The sequence below is a fragment of the Heterodontus francisci genome, chromosome 35, assembly GCF_036365525.1.
Source record: "Heterodontus francisci isolate sHetFra1 chromosome 35, sHetFra1.hap1, whole genome shotgun sequence".
Classification (NCBI taxonomy): domain Eukaryota; kingdom Metazoa; phylum Chordata; class Chondrichthyes; order Heterodontiformes; family Heterodontidae; genus Heterodontus; species Heterodontus francisci.
The window spans coordinates 55578475-55596558 of NC_090405.1; the positions used below are offsets into that span (position 1 = coordinate 55578475).

The window sequence follows — 18084 nt, forward strand, 5'->3', positions numbered from 1 at the left end:
TACTCCTGCTCCTATTTTCTATGTGCTGTCAGGAGAGGAGATGAGAATATTCGAAATAACACACAAATCCAAAGATAATAACTCAAGTTATTTGGGTTTTTACAGGATGAACACAGAAGGCATAAAGTGATTGGGACAAATAGGTTAGCAGGTGCAAAACTGATCCAGAATATTGAGCAAGCTGAAGAACAGGTGTTAGGACTGGTCCTGTGCACTAAGTGCAGGATCAATGCAAATTCCAACTGCTGCTGCACACACTGAACCCAAGAACTGTACACCAAGGAATCAGCCTTAATCATAGAGGCTTAGCCCAGCCAGCCAGACTCAATCCCCCAGCAGATCATGTCCCCTTTCTCACCTACTTACTAAGAATCCGAGGGAGATATCACATTATTGCTCTCAAGAAAGGCACCAAGTGTGGCTGTCCAGCACAACAGTCTATGGACACTGATATAAATCACTATAAATACAGCCCGTATATCATCACAGTTAGAAACATACGCTACCCTCCCTTCCACCAATATTAACATGGTTAATGCCTGTAAGAGTCCATACGAAATACAGGGAAAAGCTATAAATATTGTCAACTGGGAAGTTTTTATTTATAGCTTATTTTGTGGATGTTGTGCTTGTCCTTTTGTTGCAGAAGTTAAACCATCACAAGCATCTGTCACATTTTATAGCAGACATCAGCAGAAGGTCGGGCAGGAAATTAAAGCCATGTGAATTTTTTGTTGTTGGTTTGCTCACTGTGGTGAATATGTAACTTACTGTGCTTCACATGTGATGCTAAGAGGCCAGATCTCCACCAGCCTTTCCGTGAACAGCACAGGATGTACACAATAAACCGGAGTGTGGACAGAAATTATTAGTGCTATCAGCAAGGTTATTATTGGGAATTCAATGTAGGGTGAGGTATGCACCGTGTCCACAGGAGAGGCGAGTAGGAGTGGGAGGGGGAGTGAGAATGGGAGGGGGAGAAGGAGGGCGGAGGGAGACGGGAAGGGGGAGGGCGGAGGGGGAGGGGCAGGGGCAGAGGGAGGGCAGAGTGGGAGAGGGAGTAGGATGGGAAGGGGGAGTGAGAGTGAGTGTGGGGGGAAGGGGGAGGGCGGAGGGGGAGTGGGAGTAGGATGGGAAGGGGGAGTGAGAATGAGAGTGAGAGCGGGAGTGGGAGAGTGTGTGTGTGTGTGAGGGAGGGAGGGGGAGGGGAAGGGCTAGTACGAGGGGGAGGAGCACAATCCAAACATTTACTTACGACAATCTTAAAATAATCGCTCGGGATCACCATGTCTCCATTCTTTATCCATTTCACAGTTGGCATTGGGTTCCCTGTCACTTCGCATTCAAAGACAATGTCCATGGACTCGTGAGCGTAAATGTTGACCGGACGCTTCAGGAAGCGAGGGGGAGCTGTAAAAAAAAATGGGAATGGTAAACACACGAACTGCAGACGCTGCCCCCACCACAAACACTTCACTCTATTGAGGCAGGGGATGAGCTGTGCGATCATTGGGATTTCGGGAAAGTGTAACAGTAAAGTGTGCGAAATTTTCAATTTACTCCCACTCGAACTCAGCAGTACAATTGCAAGTTCCGTCCTCCCAAACGGGGATTGTGTTTGATGAGCACTCTGAGCTGTGTGACACTGAGGTGAAATACTGAAGGTTACTTTATCACTGCTGCTAGAAGTGGGAGCAATTTAAGGTGATGAATTAAGTCAATCACTCACAGAATGTGTCACACGTTACAGTGTGTCAACTTCAGGCTGATATTTTTTCTCACAGAGTATTGGTACTCGACTAAATAACCTGGGGAGGACTACACTTACAACTGGCACAAAGCCTGGTCACCAGAGATTGGAAACTGGCACTTCCCAAAAAAAAAATCAGAGCAAGAATGAAGCAAGTCTTTTGAAAAACAAGTCTTTCACAGAAACCATCTCTAGGACTCTAAGATCAGTTTGGGGATTATAATTTAAACAAACATTTTTACAGACAGTAAGGTGAGACTGTGTTCCTGGAACATACAAGACTGGCGGACAGAGAGCACTGGAGACAAGCAGCAAGAAACGGGCTGTAATCAACACTGCCCTGAGTTCCATTTGTTTAACAATCAGAATGAGCCTCCAGATTGACGAGAGGAGACAAAAATCCTGGAATCATTTAAGGAATGAACAAATTCTGAAATGGGGGAGGGATTAATAGGGTTTTTTCTGCACATATGAATGAAGATGGACCAAATGGCTTTCCTCATCCATAATTATCTTGTAATCTTGTTACTCACACTGAACATTTTCATTTTATTATAATGTACAATACAGGATTTGTTTATCGACACCTGTTGAATCAGTCTAAGGTCAAGTCACCATTAGATCAATCTCTAACAGTTAAAGGGAAATATAAGTGGGACCAGACTGTGGTTTAATCCTTTACCAAACCTTCATCAGACTCAGTTGCACGGCTGTTGCTATAGCTACTAATTATTCATCATTTATATAAAATCATTAGTGTCTGAGACAGCTGCAATAGGCAAATTGCAAATCTTGTCAAATATATTTGTGCAGGGGGAGCTCCTTTGGAGATGGTCCAAAGCATCTGGCCTGAAAGCACAATGGGATTGTTAGCTGCTTGATGGAATGAGTCACCCTGGACCAGGTTTGTCCAACATAGGGCCCGCGGACCAGCATCCAGCCCACATGTGTAAACTCTACCGGGTTGTTCCTCATCCTCGCCAGGGGTCCATGACTGGAGAGAAGAAATTTCCCTTTGTTTTCTTCCTGCAGACCGGCTTTTAAAAAACATCGCAAGTCAGTTTCACAGTTGACAGCTGCTGCATGACAGTGGGAACAGCCGTTTCCCAACTTTGGATAGTTTCGGGGTTTTCCGGCGGGCTTTTAAACAAAAGTCAGAACCCGCCAGAAAACCGCGAATCTGTCCAAAGTTGGGAAACAGCTGTTTCCGATGTCAGCAGCTCTCAGCTGTGAAACTCGGCGCGATTTTTGAAACCATCTGCTGAGCATTCCCACTCTCTGCAACTGTCAAAGAGAGAGAGAGAGAGAGAGAGAGAAAGGGGGGCAGAAAGAAAAAGGGGGACAGAAAAAAAACGGAGGACAAAGAGAAAAAGGGGGACAGAGAGACAAAAAGGGAGACAGAGAGGGGGCAGAGAGAATGAGGGGGGACAGAGTGAGTGAGGGGAGACAGAGACAGTGAGGGGAGACAGAGAGAGTGAGGGGAGACAGAGAGAGTGAGGGGAGACAGAGCTAGTGAGGGAAGATAGAGAGAGGGGAGACAGAGAGAGTGAGGGGAGACAGAGAGAGTGAGGGGGCACAGTCAGTGAGAGGGAGCACAGAGAGTGAGAGAGGGCACAGGGGGCGAGGACGACATGGGGGGACAACACAGAGGGGGGAACAACACAGAGAGGGAGGAACTACACAGAGAGAGGGGAACACTGGGAGACAGAGAGGGAGAGAGAGCGATGAAGATCACTTCTGACAGAATGACACCTGTCCAGAATACTCCACATCGCTACAAGTGTGTGGGCAAACACTGACTACTTGTGCAAGCAACAAAAATGCCAGGTATCTCACTAAATCAGTGTCCAACATAGTGAAGAGAAAGTAAGTCAATAAAATAGTCTTCTCATTTAAAACTTTTTCACAAAAATGTACATTTGCTGTTTTGATTAATAGCAAGATAAATTTTTAATGTCTTTATCTTTCCGAAATTCTCACTGGCTCCTTGTGTAAGACAAAAATTGTAATGTGGCCACCATACACCCCCCACACAAAAAGATTGGACACCCCTGCTCGAGACAATACAGTGATCATTTATTTGAACAATTCATCAAGAAGCTCAGATCATTTGTTGGTCTTTACCCAATGGGGCCCGGGGTGGGGAGGCAGCAAGGACTGCCTGTGGCTCTGTGCCCACGTTAGGGAGCAGGCACACAGAAGCTGCAGATTCACACAGAGTCGTGTTCAAGTCCCTGGTCAATGCACTGATTCAAAGATTACGTTATCGCAAACATTCATTTTTAAAATGGACAATACCCTCCCCGGTAGAGCTTCCTTCTCTTTTACACATATAATGGCATCTCAGGAAAGCTGCTAATAACTAGACTGTGAATTACATTCCAAACTGCTGACAAATTGATGAAGTGTCACCAGGTGATTACACATCAGAAATGTTGAGCACTTCAGTGATCAAAAGGCCAGGTCATCAAATTGCAGGCAATTCAGCTAAGCGAGCTGCAGACGTAACATAATTACTCCAGATGAATTCAATCATCCTCCATGTCACCCGCAGTGGAAAATACACACGCCACTGAAATATGAGAATCCAGCTTTTGAAATAGGGAGGAAAAGAGGTCGAGTACAAGAGCAGTGAAGTCTTGTTTCAATTGTATAGAACCTTAGTTAGACTGCACCTAGAGTACTGTGTACAGTTTTGGTCCCCTTACCTTAGGAAGGATATTATTGCCATAGAGGGAGTGCAACGAAGGTTCACCAGATTTGTTCCCGGGATGGCAGGACTGTCCTATGAAGAGAGATTGGAGAAACTGGGCCTGTATTGACTACTGTTTCAAAGAATGAGAGGTGATCTCATTGAAACCTACAAAATACTTAAAGGGATAAACAGGGTAGATGCAGGTAAGATGTTTCCCCTGGTTGGGGAGTCTAGAACCAGGAGACACAATTTCAAAATTGTGAGGCCACTTAGGACAGAGATGAGGAGAAATTTCTTTACTCAGAGGGTTGTGAATCTTTGGAATTCTTTACCCCAGAGGGCTGTGGAAGCTCAGTCCATTGAGTATGTTTAAAGCAGAGATTGAGAGATTTCTAACTACCAATGATATAAAGGCATATGGGGATAATGTGGGAAAAAAGGCATTGAAGTGGATGATCAGCCATGATCATATTGAATGGCAGAGCAGGCCCGAAGGGCTGAATGGCCTACTCCTGTTCCTATATTCATATGAATGAACAAAAGGTGGGAACGTGACTAAAGTTACCACAGTTCCAAAAGACTGAACACTGCACTTCACTCTTATACAAAGTCACGACAAAGAACCAGGAACAAATCATGTTGTTTGCTGATTTGCTCCCCTCTTGTTCTGAGGGTACTGCTGGTGCGCTCCAGAAACACAGGGCAGGATGTTTGGGCCCTGCCGAGGTCAGGAATGGAGGTGGATGAGGCCCGAAAATACCAGCACTAGCCGGCATGCCAGTTTCCCGACCCTGTTGCTAGTGTCGACCTATTTGGCCAAGGTAGGTTTGGGGCGCAGCATGGCTGCCACCTCTACAAGCGGGAAGCTAATTAGGCTCATTAAGAGCCTTGTTAAAGGGATTTTCCAGTTGGCCTCCAGTTTCCCAATGGATGAGGGGGCTGTTTAACTGCCTGAAGGTGGGCACCCAGTGGCAGGACAGGGTGCCAGTAATCCATGTGGGCCTATAGGCCCTCCCTGTCTGCCTAGGTGGGGGTGCAGCCAAAGGTACCCCTGTAGAGGGATCTTTCTCCCCACCCCACCACCAACCCCACATTGGTGGCCTGGCTGCTTTCTCTGTTTTTTAATTGATTTGTTAAATAAGTTGGCGAGAGGATGCTTCCATGTTGAAACACCCTCTCGGTTATTTACCCTTTACTGCAATGGTTTCTCCTCTCAAGCTGGAAGGCCTCTGATTGGCCCTGCAGACTCAAGAGCCTGCCCACCACCCTAATTGTACAGGGAACCTGTCTCCATGTCAATCAGGGGGATACCCCCACTAAAATTCCAGGGCACTGTCTGCTTACCCCCAAGGGGCAGGTACAGGACCCGGAAACAGTCCCAGCTCCCGTTTCCTGCCCCCAAACTGCAAATTCAGCCCACTGTCTCACATTAGTGTCTGTAAAAGTGTTGGTTTAAATTTTATTCCTGTGATTAATCTAGGGTCCTAGAGGGAGTTTCTGTGAACGCCTTCTTGTTTAATTCTTGCTCTGATTGTTTTTTGTGCAGTGTCAGTTTCCAGTCTCTGGTGACCAAGCCAGCTTGCTACACGTGAGTGTAGCCCTCCCCCCAGTTTATATCGCCGATTACCATACTCAATAAGCAAAAATAACCCAAAGTGTGACATATTTTGTGTGTGATCGTCTCACCTTAAATTGCTCCCACTGCTAGCAGCAGTGATAAAGTAACCTTCAGTATTTCACCTCAGTGTCACACAGCTCAGAGTGCTCATCAAACACAATCCACGTTTGGGAGGACGGAACTTGCAATTGTACTGCTGAGTTATAAAGACGTCTGCAAACGCGACATGAAATCGTGTGACATTGATCACAAGTCGTGGGAGTCAGTTGCCAGCATTCGCCAGAGCTGGCGGGCAGCCATAAAGACAGGGCTAAATTGTGGCGAGTCGAAGAGACTTAGTAGTTGGCAGGAAAAAAGACAGAGGCGCAAGGGGAGAGCCAACTGTGCAACAGCCCCAACAAACAAATTTCTCTGCAGCACCTGTGGAAGAGCCTGTCACTCCAGAATTGGCCTTTATAGCCACTCCAGGCGCTGCTTCACAAACCACTGACCACCTCCAGGCGCGTATCCATTGTCTCTCGAGATAAGGAGGCCCAAAAGAAACTGCTGAGTTCAAGTGGGAGTAGATTGGAGATTTGACAAACTTTAGTGCTACACTCTCAGGGTAATTCTCCAGTATTTTCCTAAATGACCATTCCCTAGTGAGTCCCTGGACATGGTAACTGCAGGTTAACCAATCATGGTAGGCATCAGAGTTGTGCTGCTTCCTGCCCATAGCTGATGCACATTTTCTAGTTGGGAGTAGGGCATTGATTAGCGATCAGGACACAGAACTCTGGCTGATTTTCCCTACCCAGCCTGTGGGACACAAAGGCTCAAAGCATTGCCCCAACTGAGATTAACAATCTTGTTGTGCGGGGTGCCTTGGGGAGGAGCGACCATAACATGATAGAATTCTTCATTAAGATGGAGAATGAAATAGTTGAATCTGAAACTAGGGTCCTGAATCTAAATAAAGGAAACTATGAAGGTATGAGGCACGAGTTGGTCATGGTAGATTGGGGAACTTTACTAAAAGGGTTGACGGTGGATAGGAAATGGATAATATTTAAAGAGCGTGTGCATGAATTACAACAATTATTCATTCTTGTCTGGCGCAAAAATAAAACCGGAAAGGTGGCTCAATCGTGGCTTACAAAAGAAATTAGGGGTAGCTGTAGATCCAAAGAGGAGGCAGATAAAATTGCCAGAAAAAGCAGCAAGTCTGAGGATTGGGAGCAGTTTAGAATTCAGCAAAGGAGGACAAAGAGGTTGATTAAGCGGGGGAAAATAGAGCATGAGAGTAAACTTGCGGGGAACATAAAAACTGACTGTACAAGCTTCTATAAATATGTGAAGAGAAAATGTAGGTCCCTTACAGTCATAAACGGGGGAAATTATAATGGGGAACAAAGAAATGGCAGAACAATTAAATATATACTTTGGTTCTGTCATTACAAAGGAGGAAGCAAATAACCTCCCAGAAATGTTTGGGAACTAAGGGTCTAATGAGAGGGAGGGACTGAAGGAAATCAGTATTGGTAAAAAAATAGTGCGAGGGAAATTAATGGGGTTAAAGGCTGACAAATCCCCAGGGCCTGATAATCTACATCCCAGAGTACTAAAGGAAGTGGCCCTGGAAATAGTGGATGCATTGGTGGTCATCTTCCAAAATTCTATAGATTCTGGAGCAGTTTCTACAGATTGGAAGGTGGCAAATGTAACCCCACAATTTAAAAAAGGACAGAGAGAAAACACAGGGAACTACAGACCAGTTAGCCTTACATCAGTAGTGGGGAAAATGCTAGAATCTATTATAAAGGATGTGACAGCAGAAACGCGATTGGACAAAGTCAGCATGGGTTTACGAAAGGGAAATCATGCTTAACAAATTTACTGGAGTTTTTTGAGGATGTAACTAGTAGAATAGCTAAGGCAGAACCAGTGGATGTGGTGTATTTAGATTTTCAGAAGGCTTTTGATAAGGTCCCACATAAGAGGTTAGTGTGCAAAATTAAAGCACATGGGATTGGGGGTAATATACTGGCATGGATTGAGAATTGGTTGACAGACAGGAAACAGAGAGTAGGAACAAATGGGTCTTTTTCCGGGTGACAGGCAGTGACTAGTGGGGTACCACAGGGATTAGTGCTTGGGCCCCAGCTATTCACAATATATATTAATGACTTAGGTGAGTGAACTAGATGTTACATTTCCAAGTTTGCAGATGACACAAAGCTGGTGGATTGTGAGCTGTGAGGAGGACGCAAAGAGGCTCCAATGTGATTTGGACAAGTTGGGTGAGTGGGCAAATGCATGGCAGATGCAGTATAACGTGGATAAATGTGAGGTTATCCACTTTGGTTGTAAAAACAAAAAGGCAGACTATTATCTGAACGGTGATAGTTTGGGAAAGGAGGAGGTCCAGCGAGACCTGCGTGTCCTTGTACACCAGTTGCTGAAAGCAAGCCTTCAGGTATAGCAAGCAATTAGGAAGGTGAATGGTATGTTGGCCTTCATTGCAAGAGGATTTGAGTATAGGAGCAAGGATGTCGCTGCAATTATACAAGGCCTTGGTGAGACCACATCTGGAGTACTGTGTGTAGTTTTGGTCTCCTTATCTGAGGAAGGATGTTCTTGCCATGGAGGGAGTGCAAAGAGGATTTACTAGGTTGATTCCTGGGATGGCAGCATTGACGTATGAGGAGCGATTGGGTCAACTAGGCCTACATCCGCTAGAGTTTAGAAGAATGAGAGGGGATCTCATAGCAACCTACAAAATTCGAACAGGTTTAGACAGGCTAGATGCAGGAAGGATGTTCCCGATGGCTGGGGGGTCCAGAACCAGGGGTCACAGTCTCAGGAAACGGGTATGCCATTGAGAACTGAGATGAGGAGAAAATTCTTCACTCAGAGGGTGCTGAACCTGTGGAATCCTCTACCGCAGAAGGCAATGGAGGCCAAGTCATTAAATATATTCAAGAAGGAGATAGATAAATTTCTTATATCCAAAGGGATCAAGGGATATGAGGAAAAAGTGGGAACAGGGTACTGAATTAGATGATCAGCCATGATCTTTTTTGAATGGCGGAACAGGCCTGAAGGGCCGAATGGCCTACTCCTGCTCCTTTTTTCTATGTTTCTATTAAGCACAGTTCAGGGATGGAACCTGATGGGGGAGGCAAGAAATGGGACTACTACAGACAAACCAGCACAGTAACGCCTCCGAGACGCAGAAAGAGCTGTGTACATTCAACAGCTGTGAAAACCCAGAATCAGCTAAATAAGCTGGTGGAGGCTACACTCACAACTGTTGTGAGCAGGCCCAGTCACCGAAGACTGGAAACTGGCAGTGTACAAAAAAAAAATGAGAGCAAGAATTGAATGACATGTCTTTCACAGAAACTCCCTCTAGGACTCTAGATTAGTTTTAGGATTTAAATGTAAACAAATACTTTTGCAGACACTAAAGTGGCACTGTGCTTCTGGAAGGCATTATACTTGTCCCACCAGCAACACCCTCAAAATAGGAGGGGAGCAAATCAGCACATAACACATTGCTGTTACTGGTTCTGTTTCTGAAGAGTCTTACCAAATGAGGGAGAAAGGAATAGCAGGCTATGTTTACAGGATGATGTGAATTAAGGTGGGAGGATGCCTGTGTGGAGCATAAATCCCAACTGTTGGGCTGAATGACCTGTTTCTGTGTAATCCCCTCCAAACGTACACTGATAAACAGACAAAGCTTCCACTCAGAGCATCCATCCCACAGACCTTAACTACACACATCACACCCTCCGCTGCCCGAAGCACTGTTATATTAGGAAATGGGCTGTGGCCTGATCCTATAGAAAGGTTCTGTACCAACCAAACTAAGAGCGATCAGAAAAGACGCTGAGAGTGGCTCCAGCACACACACAGTCTCAATTACAAGTTCAGTTATCATACCTTGAACACTCAGCTCTGCCTGAGCTTGTAAGGTCTCATTCCCAGTCTCTGCAAAACATTCGTAAATCCCAGCATCTTCTTCTGTGACGTCACCGATCTGTAGACTACCACCTCCGACCAAAGTAATCCTCTGGGAGCTACAGCATTTAGACAGTCATTAGTATGAACACAACATCATCAAAAATAAACTGAAAACAGCAGGAACAAAAAACAATAATCCTGTCAACTGGTGAATATCCTCCCCTATCCCCCCCTCGCTGGGTCAAGTTCCTGGAACTCCCTCCCTTACAGCACTGTGGGTGTACCTATACCACATGGACTGTAGCGGTTCAAGAAGGCGCCTCACCACCACCTTGTCCAGGGCAATTAGGGATGTGAAATAGCCAGCCTGGCCAGATTGCTCATATCCCAAAACTTAATTTTTAAAAATACAGACTTTCCCATTCATTCTCTGAATTCTCCGCACCAACCACCACCAGCCCCACCCTCCCACCCCGACCACCACCCCACCGCCCACCCCCCTTGTCCCACCCCCCTTCCCCCCACCAACCCCCTTCCCCCCACCACCACCACCCCCCCTCCCACACCCACAACCACCACCAACCCCCTCCCACCCCCACCCACCCCGCCACACCCCCCCTCCCACCCCCACTTCCCCACCACCACCCTACCTCCCCACCACCACCCTTAATTACTCGCTTTTGATTTCAATATTTGTATGATTTTCACCTTAGGGTCAATTCATCTTGAAGTGAAAGTTGGTCAATGTGTTTGTGTCTCCACAGCTTGAACTTCTCAATAACAAAAGAAAACCACTCCACAATAACAACTTCTCCTCATTTCAGTCATGGTTTTTCATTAACACACAAAAGTTCAATAAATGAGGAATAACTGAAAGATTTTCCTCGCTTCAAATTAATTAACTGGAACACTTTGACACGTCTCCCTGTGACACTCCTGGAATAGGATTTATATTAAACTCTGGTCTCCAAAGTCCCATACCTCGTCACCTTATTCTATAGGACTCACACAGTCAGTAGTTCTGCCCCACCATCCACCCTCCCTGACCCCACCCACAATCATTGCAATGATCAATTCAGCACAGAGACAGGGGTAAAGGAACTTCTCGCTTTCATACTGAGGCACGCAAACCAGATGACCCCAGGTTACACTCTTAGTGAGTTCACTGATCTCAGTCGGATCAGTGGTTCAAACGCTACAATTAGCTCCAGCACTTCAGGGAGATGGAAGGAAAAAAGTCATGGTTCTCATGTGTGACCACTGTCCAGTGATTCCAATGGGCATGAGTGAATGTTGGGTGAGGACAGATTTGCACTGTGATGCCTCCACAGTAGAGTAGCTGGCCACTGGGGATACTGGATAAATTGAAACTTCCAAGGCTGAAATTGATAAACTTATATTCCATAAGAGCATCAAGGATCAGCATTTGGGGAGGTCAAACAAGGCAAAGGAATACACGATTAATGGGAGAATACAGAGAGGTGTAGAGGAAGTGAGGGACCTTGGAGTGCATGTCCACAGATCTCTGAAAGTAGCAGGACAGGTCAATAAGGTGGTTAAGAAAGCATATGGAATCCTTCCCTTTATTAGCTGAGGTATAGAATATAAGAGCAGGGAGGTTATGCTGAAACTGTATCACTCATTGATTAGGCCACAACTTGAGTTCTGTGTGCAGTTCTGGTCACCTCATTACAGAAAGGATGTAATTGCACTAGAGAGAGTACAGAGGAGATTTATGAGGATGTTGCCAGGACTGGAAAAATGCAGCTGTGAGGAAAGATTGGATAGACTGGGGTTGTTCTCCTTGGAACAGAGAAGGCTGAGGGGAGATCTGATTGAAATGTACAATATTTTGAGGGGCCTGGATAGAGTGGAGGTGAAGGGTCTATTCATCTTAGCAGAGAGGTCAGTGACAAGGGGACATAGATTTAAAGTGATTGGTAGAAAAATTAGAGGGGAGATGAGGAAAGACATTTTTTACCCAGAGGGTGGTGCAGGTCTGGAACTTGCTGCCTGAAAGGGTAGTTGGGGCAGAAAACCACAACTCATTCAAAAGGAATCTGGATATGCACCTCAAGTGCTGTAATCTGTAGGACTACGGACCAAATGCTGAAAGGTGGGATTAGAATAGGTGGATCGATTTTCGGCCGGCACAGACACGATGGGCCAAGTGGCCTCTTTCTGTGCCTTAAACATTCTATGATTCTAAGAGCAAAGGTCAGTAAATGGAGCTGAGGTACTGATCAACATGAAGTATCCTTTGGTTAGGCGAGGGTATTCAGGGTCACAGAAGCCAAGGCAGGTAGATGGAATTAAGATACAGAGCAGCCACAACCTAACGAATGGCAGAAGAGGCTCAAGGGGCTGAATGGCCTCCTCCTGTTCCTATGTCAGAAGGAACGGCACCTTGGGCCACCAATCAGAGGGCATTCATTTAACAGTCAGCCCCTCTAAGAGAGAAAAGGAAAGAAAATCAGCCAAAAGTTGAAATCTGTCCAAGTTGCTTTGCCAATGCAGTTCTCCCTCCCCGAATGAACTAAATTCTGGTGTAAAATCTTGGATATATAAATGACTCTCAGCTCAAAGCAAGATATGCTGGATAGTGGGGAGATTTTTTTTCTTAAAGAAAAGAACACATAAATGAGGTTGAAGCACATTATTGGGCAACATTCCAACACCTAAATGTTAAGTGGTTGGCAAGGAACAAACCCCTGGGTTTAAGGTGAATTAAAATAAAACAAAATACTATTTAACCACAGTTTTATAGGCCTGACAAGATGCATTTCAGAAGAGAATCTGTAATTAAATATTACGCAAATAGTATCCAGATTCAGAGAGGTAGCATCACATTAAAGACTGTTGGAGTTAAGCACTAATTAATAAAATGTGGGTCCAGTTTTTGAATCCTGGTCCTGTGGTTTGTGTTTGAATTCGATTCTCTCTAGGGCCACCTTGTTTAAGGCCTCTTCAGCACAGAGACTGACCGGACCCAACAGGAGATGAAATAGTCACATACTTGGCAGTTTTTGGTCCCATTATGTAAATACCTCAATATCACTACACTGCGGGAAATGTTATGTAAAGACAGCACACAGCTTGCCTTAAGTTGAAGCATGGATTAGTTAGCCGGCTACATCAGCCATCAAGAAACAGGGAAGGCGAGTGTGGGATGCCAGAAAGCTGGGAATCATTATCTGTATGAGACAAGCAAGGATGTTATTGGGACTTCTGAAGAGGTTGAGAGCAGCAAATTAAAATATTGAAAGAGAGAATGATGCTGCCTGCTGGGCTACAGCTTGGAAACAGAGAATCTCTCTCACATGCATACATGCTCACACATGCTCTTATGATCAATCACATACTCATTGAGCCCGATTGTAACTCTGTGCAAGTGGGTGGGTTTTGAATGAGTTCATGGGATGTGGGCGTCACTGGCTAGAACAGCATTTATTGTCCATCTCTAATTGCCCTTGAGAAGGTGTTGGTGAGCGGCCTTCTTGAACTGCTGTAGTCCTTGGAGTGTAGATACACCCACAGTGCTTTTAGGAAGGGAGTTCCAGGATTTTGAACCAGTGAAGGAATGGCGATATAGTTCCATGTCAGGATGGTGTGTGGCTTGGAAGGGAACTTGCAGGTGGAGGTGTTCCCACGCATCTGCTGCCCTTGGCCTTCTAGGTGGTAGAGGTCGCGGGTTTGGAAGGTGCTGTCGAAGGAGCCTTGGTGAGTTGCTGCAGTGCATTTTGTAGATGGTACACACTGCTGCCACTGTGCGCCGATGGTAGAGGGAGTGAACGTTGGAGGTAGTGGATGGGGCGCCAATCAAGTGGGCTGCTTTGTCCTGGATGGTGTCGAACTTCTTGTGTTGTTGGAGCTGCACCCGTCCAGGCAAGTGGAGAGTATTCCATCACACTCCTGACTTGTGCCTTGTAGATAGTGGACAGGCTTTGAGGAGACAGGAAGCAAGTTACTTGCTGTAGGATTCCGAGCCTCAGACTTGCTCTTGTAGGCAAGTATTTAAGTTTCTGGTTAATGTTAACAACCCAGGATGTTGATAGTGGGGGATTCAGTGATCATAATGCCATTGAATGTCATGGGGAGATGGTTAGATTCTCTTTTTTTGGAAATGGTCATTGCCTGGCACTTGTGCAGCACGAATATTGCTTGCCACGTATGAGCCCAGGCCTGAATGTTGTCCTGGTCTTGCTGCATGTGGACACAGACTGGTTCAGCTTCTGAGGAGTCGCGAATGATACTGAACACTGTGCAATCATCAGTGGACATCCCCACCTGACCTTATGATTGAAGGAAGGTCATTGATAAAGAAGTTGAAGATGGTTAGGCCTTGGACGCTACCCTGAGGAACTCCTGCAGTGATGTCCTGGGGTTAAGATGACTGGCCTCCAACAACCACAACCATCTTCCTTTGTGCTAGGTATGACTCCAACCAGCGGAGAGTTTTCCCCCCGATTCCCATTGACTCCAGTTTTGCTAGGGCTCCTTGATACTTTACTTGGTCAAATGCTGCCTTGATGTCAAGGGCAGTCACTCTCACCTCACCTCTGGAGTTCAGCTCCTTTGTCCATGTTTGAACCAAGGCTGTAATGAGGTCAGGAGCTGAGTGGCCCTGGCGGAACCCAAACTGAGTGTCAGTTATTGCTGAGTAAGTGCTGCTTGATAGCACTGTCGACAACACCTTCCATCACTTTGCTGATGATTGAGAATAGACTGATGGAGCAGTAATTGTCTGGATTGGATTTGTCCTCCTTTTTGTGGAGGGGACATACCTGAGCAATTTTCCACATTGTCGGGTAGATGCCAGTATTGTAGCTGTACTGGAACAGCTTGGCTAGGGGTGCAGCTAGTTCTGGAGCACAGGTCTTCAGTACTACCGCTGGGATGTTGTCAGGGCACATGGATGGACACGCAGCAAACAGTCCATTTAGGCGGGGTATCTTCTCTTGGTGCACGGATGCTGATGGCTGTGAAGGCCAATCCTTGAGAGGCGGTTCTGCCACAAGTGCTGCAAGTGAAGCTGCCAAGTGACACTGTGAGTTGTTGTTTTTGATGTTGGTGCCTGTTGCCAAGCTGCTGTAGCAACTGTGGTAGTGCACACCAGCCCAGAGGATGTGGTGCCATTTCCCTCTTTCGTCAGCTACTTGACTCCCAGGTGATAGTCGACATTTAGGGCCCTCATGTCACGTATGCAAGGATCTTTGAAGCAGAGCTTTGGGTGCCCCGGCTACCTCACCATACAGGTAGTCCTTGGATATGTGACCGTCTTCTATCCTGCGGACGTGTCTGATTTACCAAAGCCGCCTCTTTTTGATTAGTGCCAACACACTTGGGAGCTCTGTCTTTGAGAGGACTGCTGCATTTGTGATTTTGTCCTGCCAGGGTATACCCATAATGCATCGCAGACAGCGAAGATGGAAATTATTGAGCTTCTTTTCCTGGTAGCTGAAAGTCACCCATGTTTCACAACCATACAGCAAGGTGCTGAGAACACAGGCCTTATAAACCATTAGCTTGGTGCTATTCCATGCACGCTTCACAAGTCGGCCAAAGGTGGTAGCTGCTTTCCCTATGCATGTTATTATGAAAGTGCTTCCATTTTTTAAAAATATGTTTTGAGGACCCGTGTTTAAAAATTGTGGAAATTGGATTCATTTGAAAGACTGAAGAGATTACACAGATGCTGGACTTTTTTTTTTAAACAGGTCACTGGAAGGACTTTGGGACTTTGTTTAAAAACACACTTACTGGAAGTCACATGTCTTAAGCTAAGTAAACAGCAGGAGCCTTCTGACTAGGGGAGTTGTTTACAGAGAAGTGACATGCCAAGATTTATGGTGATCAAGAGTTGGTTTCGTTTTGGATATTGTTCTGAGTCAGTTGGCGGGGGGGGGGGTAAGCTGGCTAAGGAAGAAGCCACCAGCTCATCCTTTTTCCACCTCTTTGAGAAACCCTGCGAATCCAGTGAGATAGCTGAAACCTCTGATGCAGTGATTCTCCTGGAAAGCTTGCTAGACTAATCCTCGACATCGCCTAAAAAGAACTGCTCCAAAAAGATCCCATTGACAGCCGTCCACGCGTATTTGGACGCCAGAATTAAGGACAAGCTGGAACATCCCACATCATATCCTTTTTTCTTCAAGAATTAACAAATATTTGGCCACAGTCTTTTTTGTCTTTCTTTGTGAAGAGATCTCTGCAGAGGAAACTTTGTTTTTCTTTAACCGGTATATATATATATATATATATATCTGTGTGTGTGTGTGTGTGTGTGTACGCGCGCGTGGGTGTACTGGGCTAATTTAGAAGGGAACTTTCATATTTCAACCTGTGTGTTAATAAGCTTTGCATCATTATTAAATAAGTCTTGTTTTATAATAAATTAATAATTTTGTTGTTTATTAAATAAAGCTGGTGGTGGATTTTATTCTGAAATAAAAATAAAGTATATAATTGGCCGTATCGGTAACTGGGTAAAACATTTAAATATATGTTGTGACCAGTGGAACTAAAGAAAGCCAAGGCACTCCTCCCGCCTCGGCCGTAACAGTGTATCAAACTTTGCATCAAGGGACAGATTGTCTGTCACTGTGGACACAAGGTTGCAGAATTTGCTAACCATTTCCAGTGGGGTATTACTTAGTGTGATCAGGGCACATAGCCTTTGTAGTATCCGGTGCCTTCAGCTGGTTCTTGATATCACATGGAGTAAATCAAATTGGCTAAAGACTGGCATCTGTGATGTTGGGAACCTCAAGTGGAGGCCGAGATGGATCATCAACTCGGCACTTCTGGCTGAAGACAGCTGCAAATTCTTCAGCCTTGTCTTTTGTAGTGATGTGCTGGGCTCCCCCATCATTGAGGATGGGAATGTTTGTGCAGACTCCTCCTTCTCCGGTTAGTTGTTTAATTGTCCACCACCATTCATGACTGGATGTGGCAGGACTGCAGATTTTAGATCTGATCCGTTGGTTGCCAGATCACTTAGCTCTGTTTATCACATGCTGCTTCTGCTGTTTAGCATGCAAGTAGTCCTGCGTTGTAGCTCCACCAGATCGGTACCTCATTTTTAGATACGCCTGGTGTTGCTCCTGGCATGCCCTCCTGCTCTCTTCATTGAACCAGGGTTGATCCCCTGGCTTGATGGTAATAGTAGAGTGAGGGATATGTTGGGTTATGAGGTTACAATTTGTGGTTGAACCAATTCTGCTGCTGCTGATGGTCCACAGTGTCTCATGGATGCCCAGTTTTGAGCTTCCAGATCTGTTCTGAATCTATCCCATTTAGCATGGTTGTCCTGCCACACAACACGACGGATGGTATCCCCACTGTGAAGACGGGGCTTCGTCTCCACAAGGACTGTGCAGTGGTCACTTCTACCAATACTGTCATGGACAGATGGATCTGCGACAGGTAGATTGGCGAGGATGAGGTCAAGTAGTTTTTTTCCCTCTTGTTGGTTCCCTCACCATCTGCCGCAGACCCAGTCTGGCAGATATGTAATTCAGGACTTGGCCAGCTCAGTCAGTAGTGGTGCTACCAAACCACTCTTGGTGATGAACATTGAAGTCCTCCACCCAGAGTACATTCTGTCCCCTTGCCACCCTCAGTGCTTTTTCTAATTGGTGTTCAATGTGGAGAAGTACTGAGTCATCAGCTGAGGGGGAGGGGTGGTAGGTGGTAATCAGTAGGAGGTTTCCTTGCCCATGTCAGACCTGACGCCATGAGACTTCATGGGGTCCAAAGTCAATGTTGAGAACTCCCAGGGCAACTCCCTTTCGAATGCATACCACTGTCCCGCCACCTCTGGTGGGTCTGTCCTGCTTGTAGGACAGGACATACCCTGGGATGGTAATGGTGGTATCTGGCTCATTGGCTATAAGGTACATTTCCATGAGTAGGACTATGTCAGGCTTGACTAGTCTGTGGGACAGCTCTCCCAAGTTTGGCACAAGTCCCCAGATTCTGGTAAGGAGGCCTTTGCAGGGCTGACTGGGCAGGGTGTGCCATTGTTGTTTCCAGTTCCTAGGTCGATGCTCGGTGATCCATCTGGTTTTATTC

General features: G+C 45.9%; 1 protein-coding gene across 5 annotated transcripts in view; it reads right to left on the minus strand.

Moving 5' to 3' along the window:
- The window catches only part of neo1a (neogenin 1a), a 217661-nt gene that overhangs the window by 83421 nt on the left and 116156 nt on the right, over positions 1-18084 (minus strand). For all 5 annotated transcript variants that reach the window (XM_068015647.1, XM_068015645.1, XM_068015648.1 and 2 more), the window contains exons 5-6: positions 9991-10127; positions 1256-1410 (exon numbers count right to left, since the gene is read on the minus strand). In XM_068015647.1, the coding sequence (XP_067871748.1) occupies positions 1256-1410; positions 9991-10127 (292 nt within the window). The remainder of the gene's footprint in view (positions 1-1255; positions 1411-9990; positions 10128-18084) is intronic.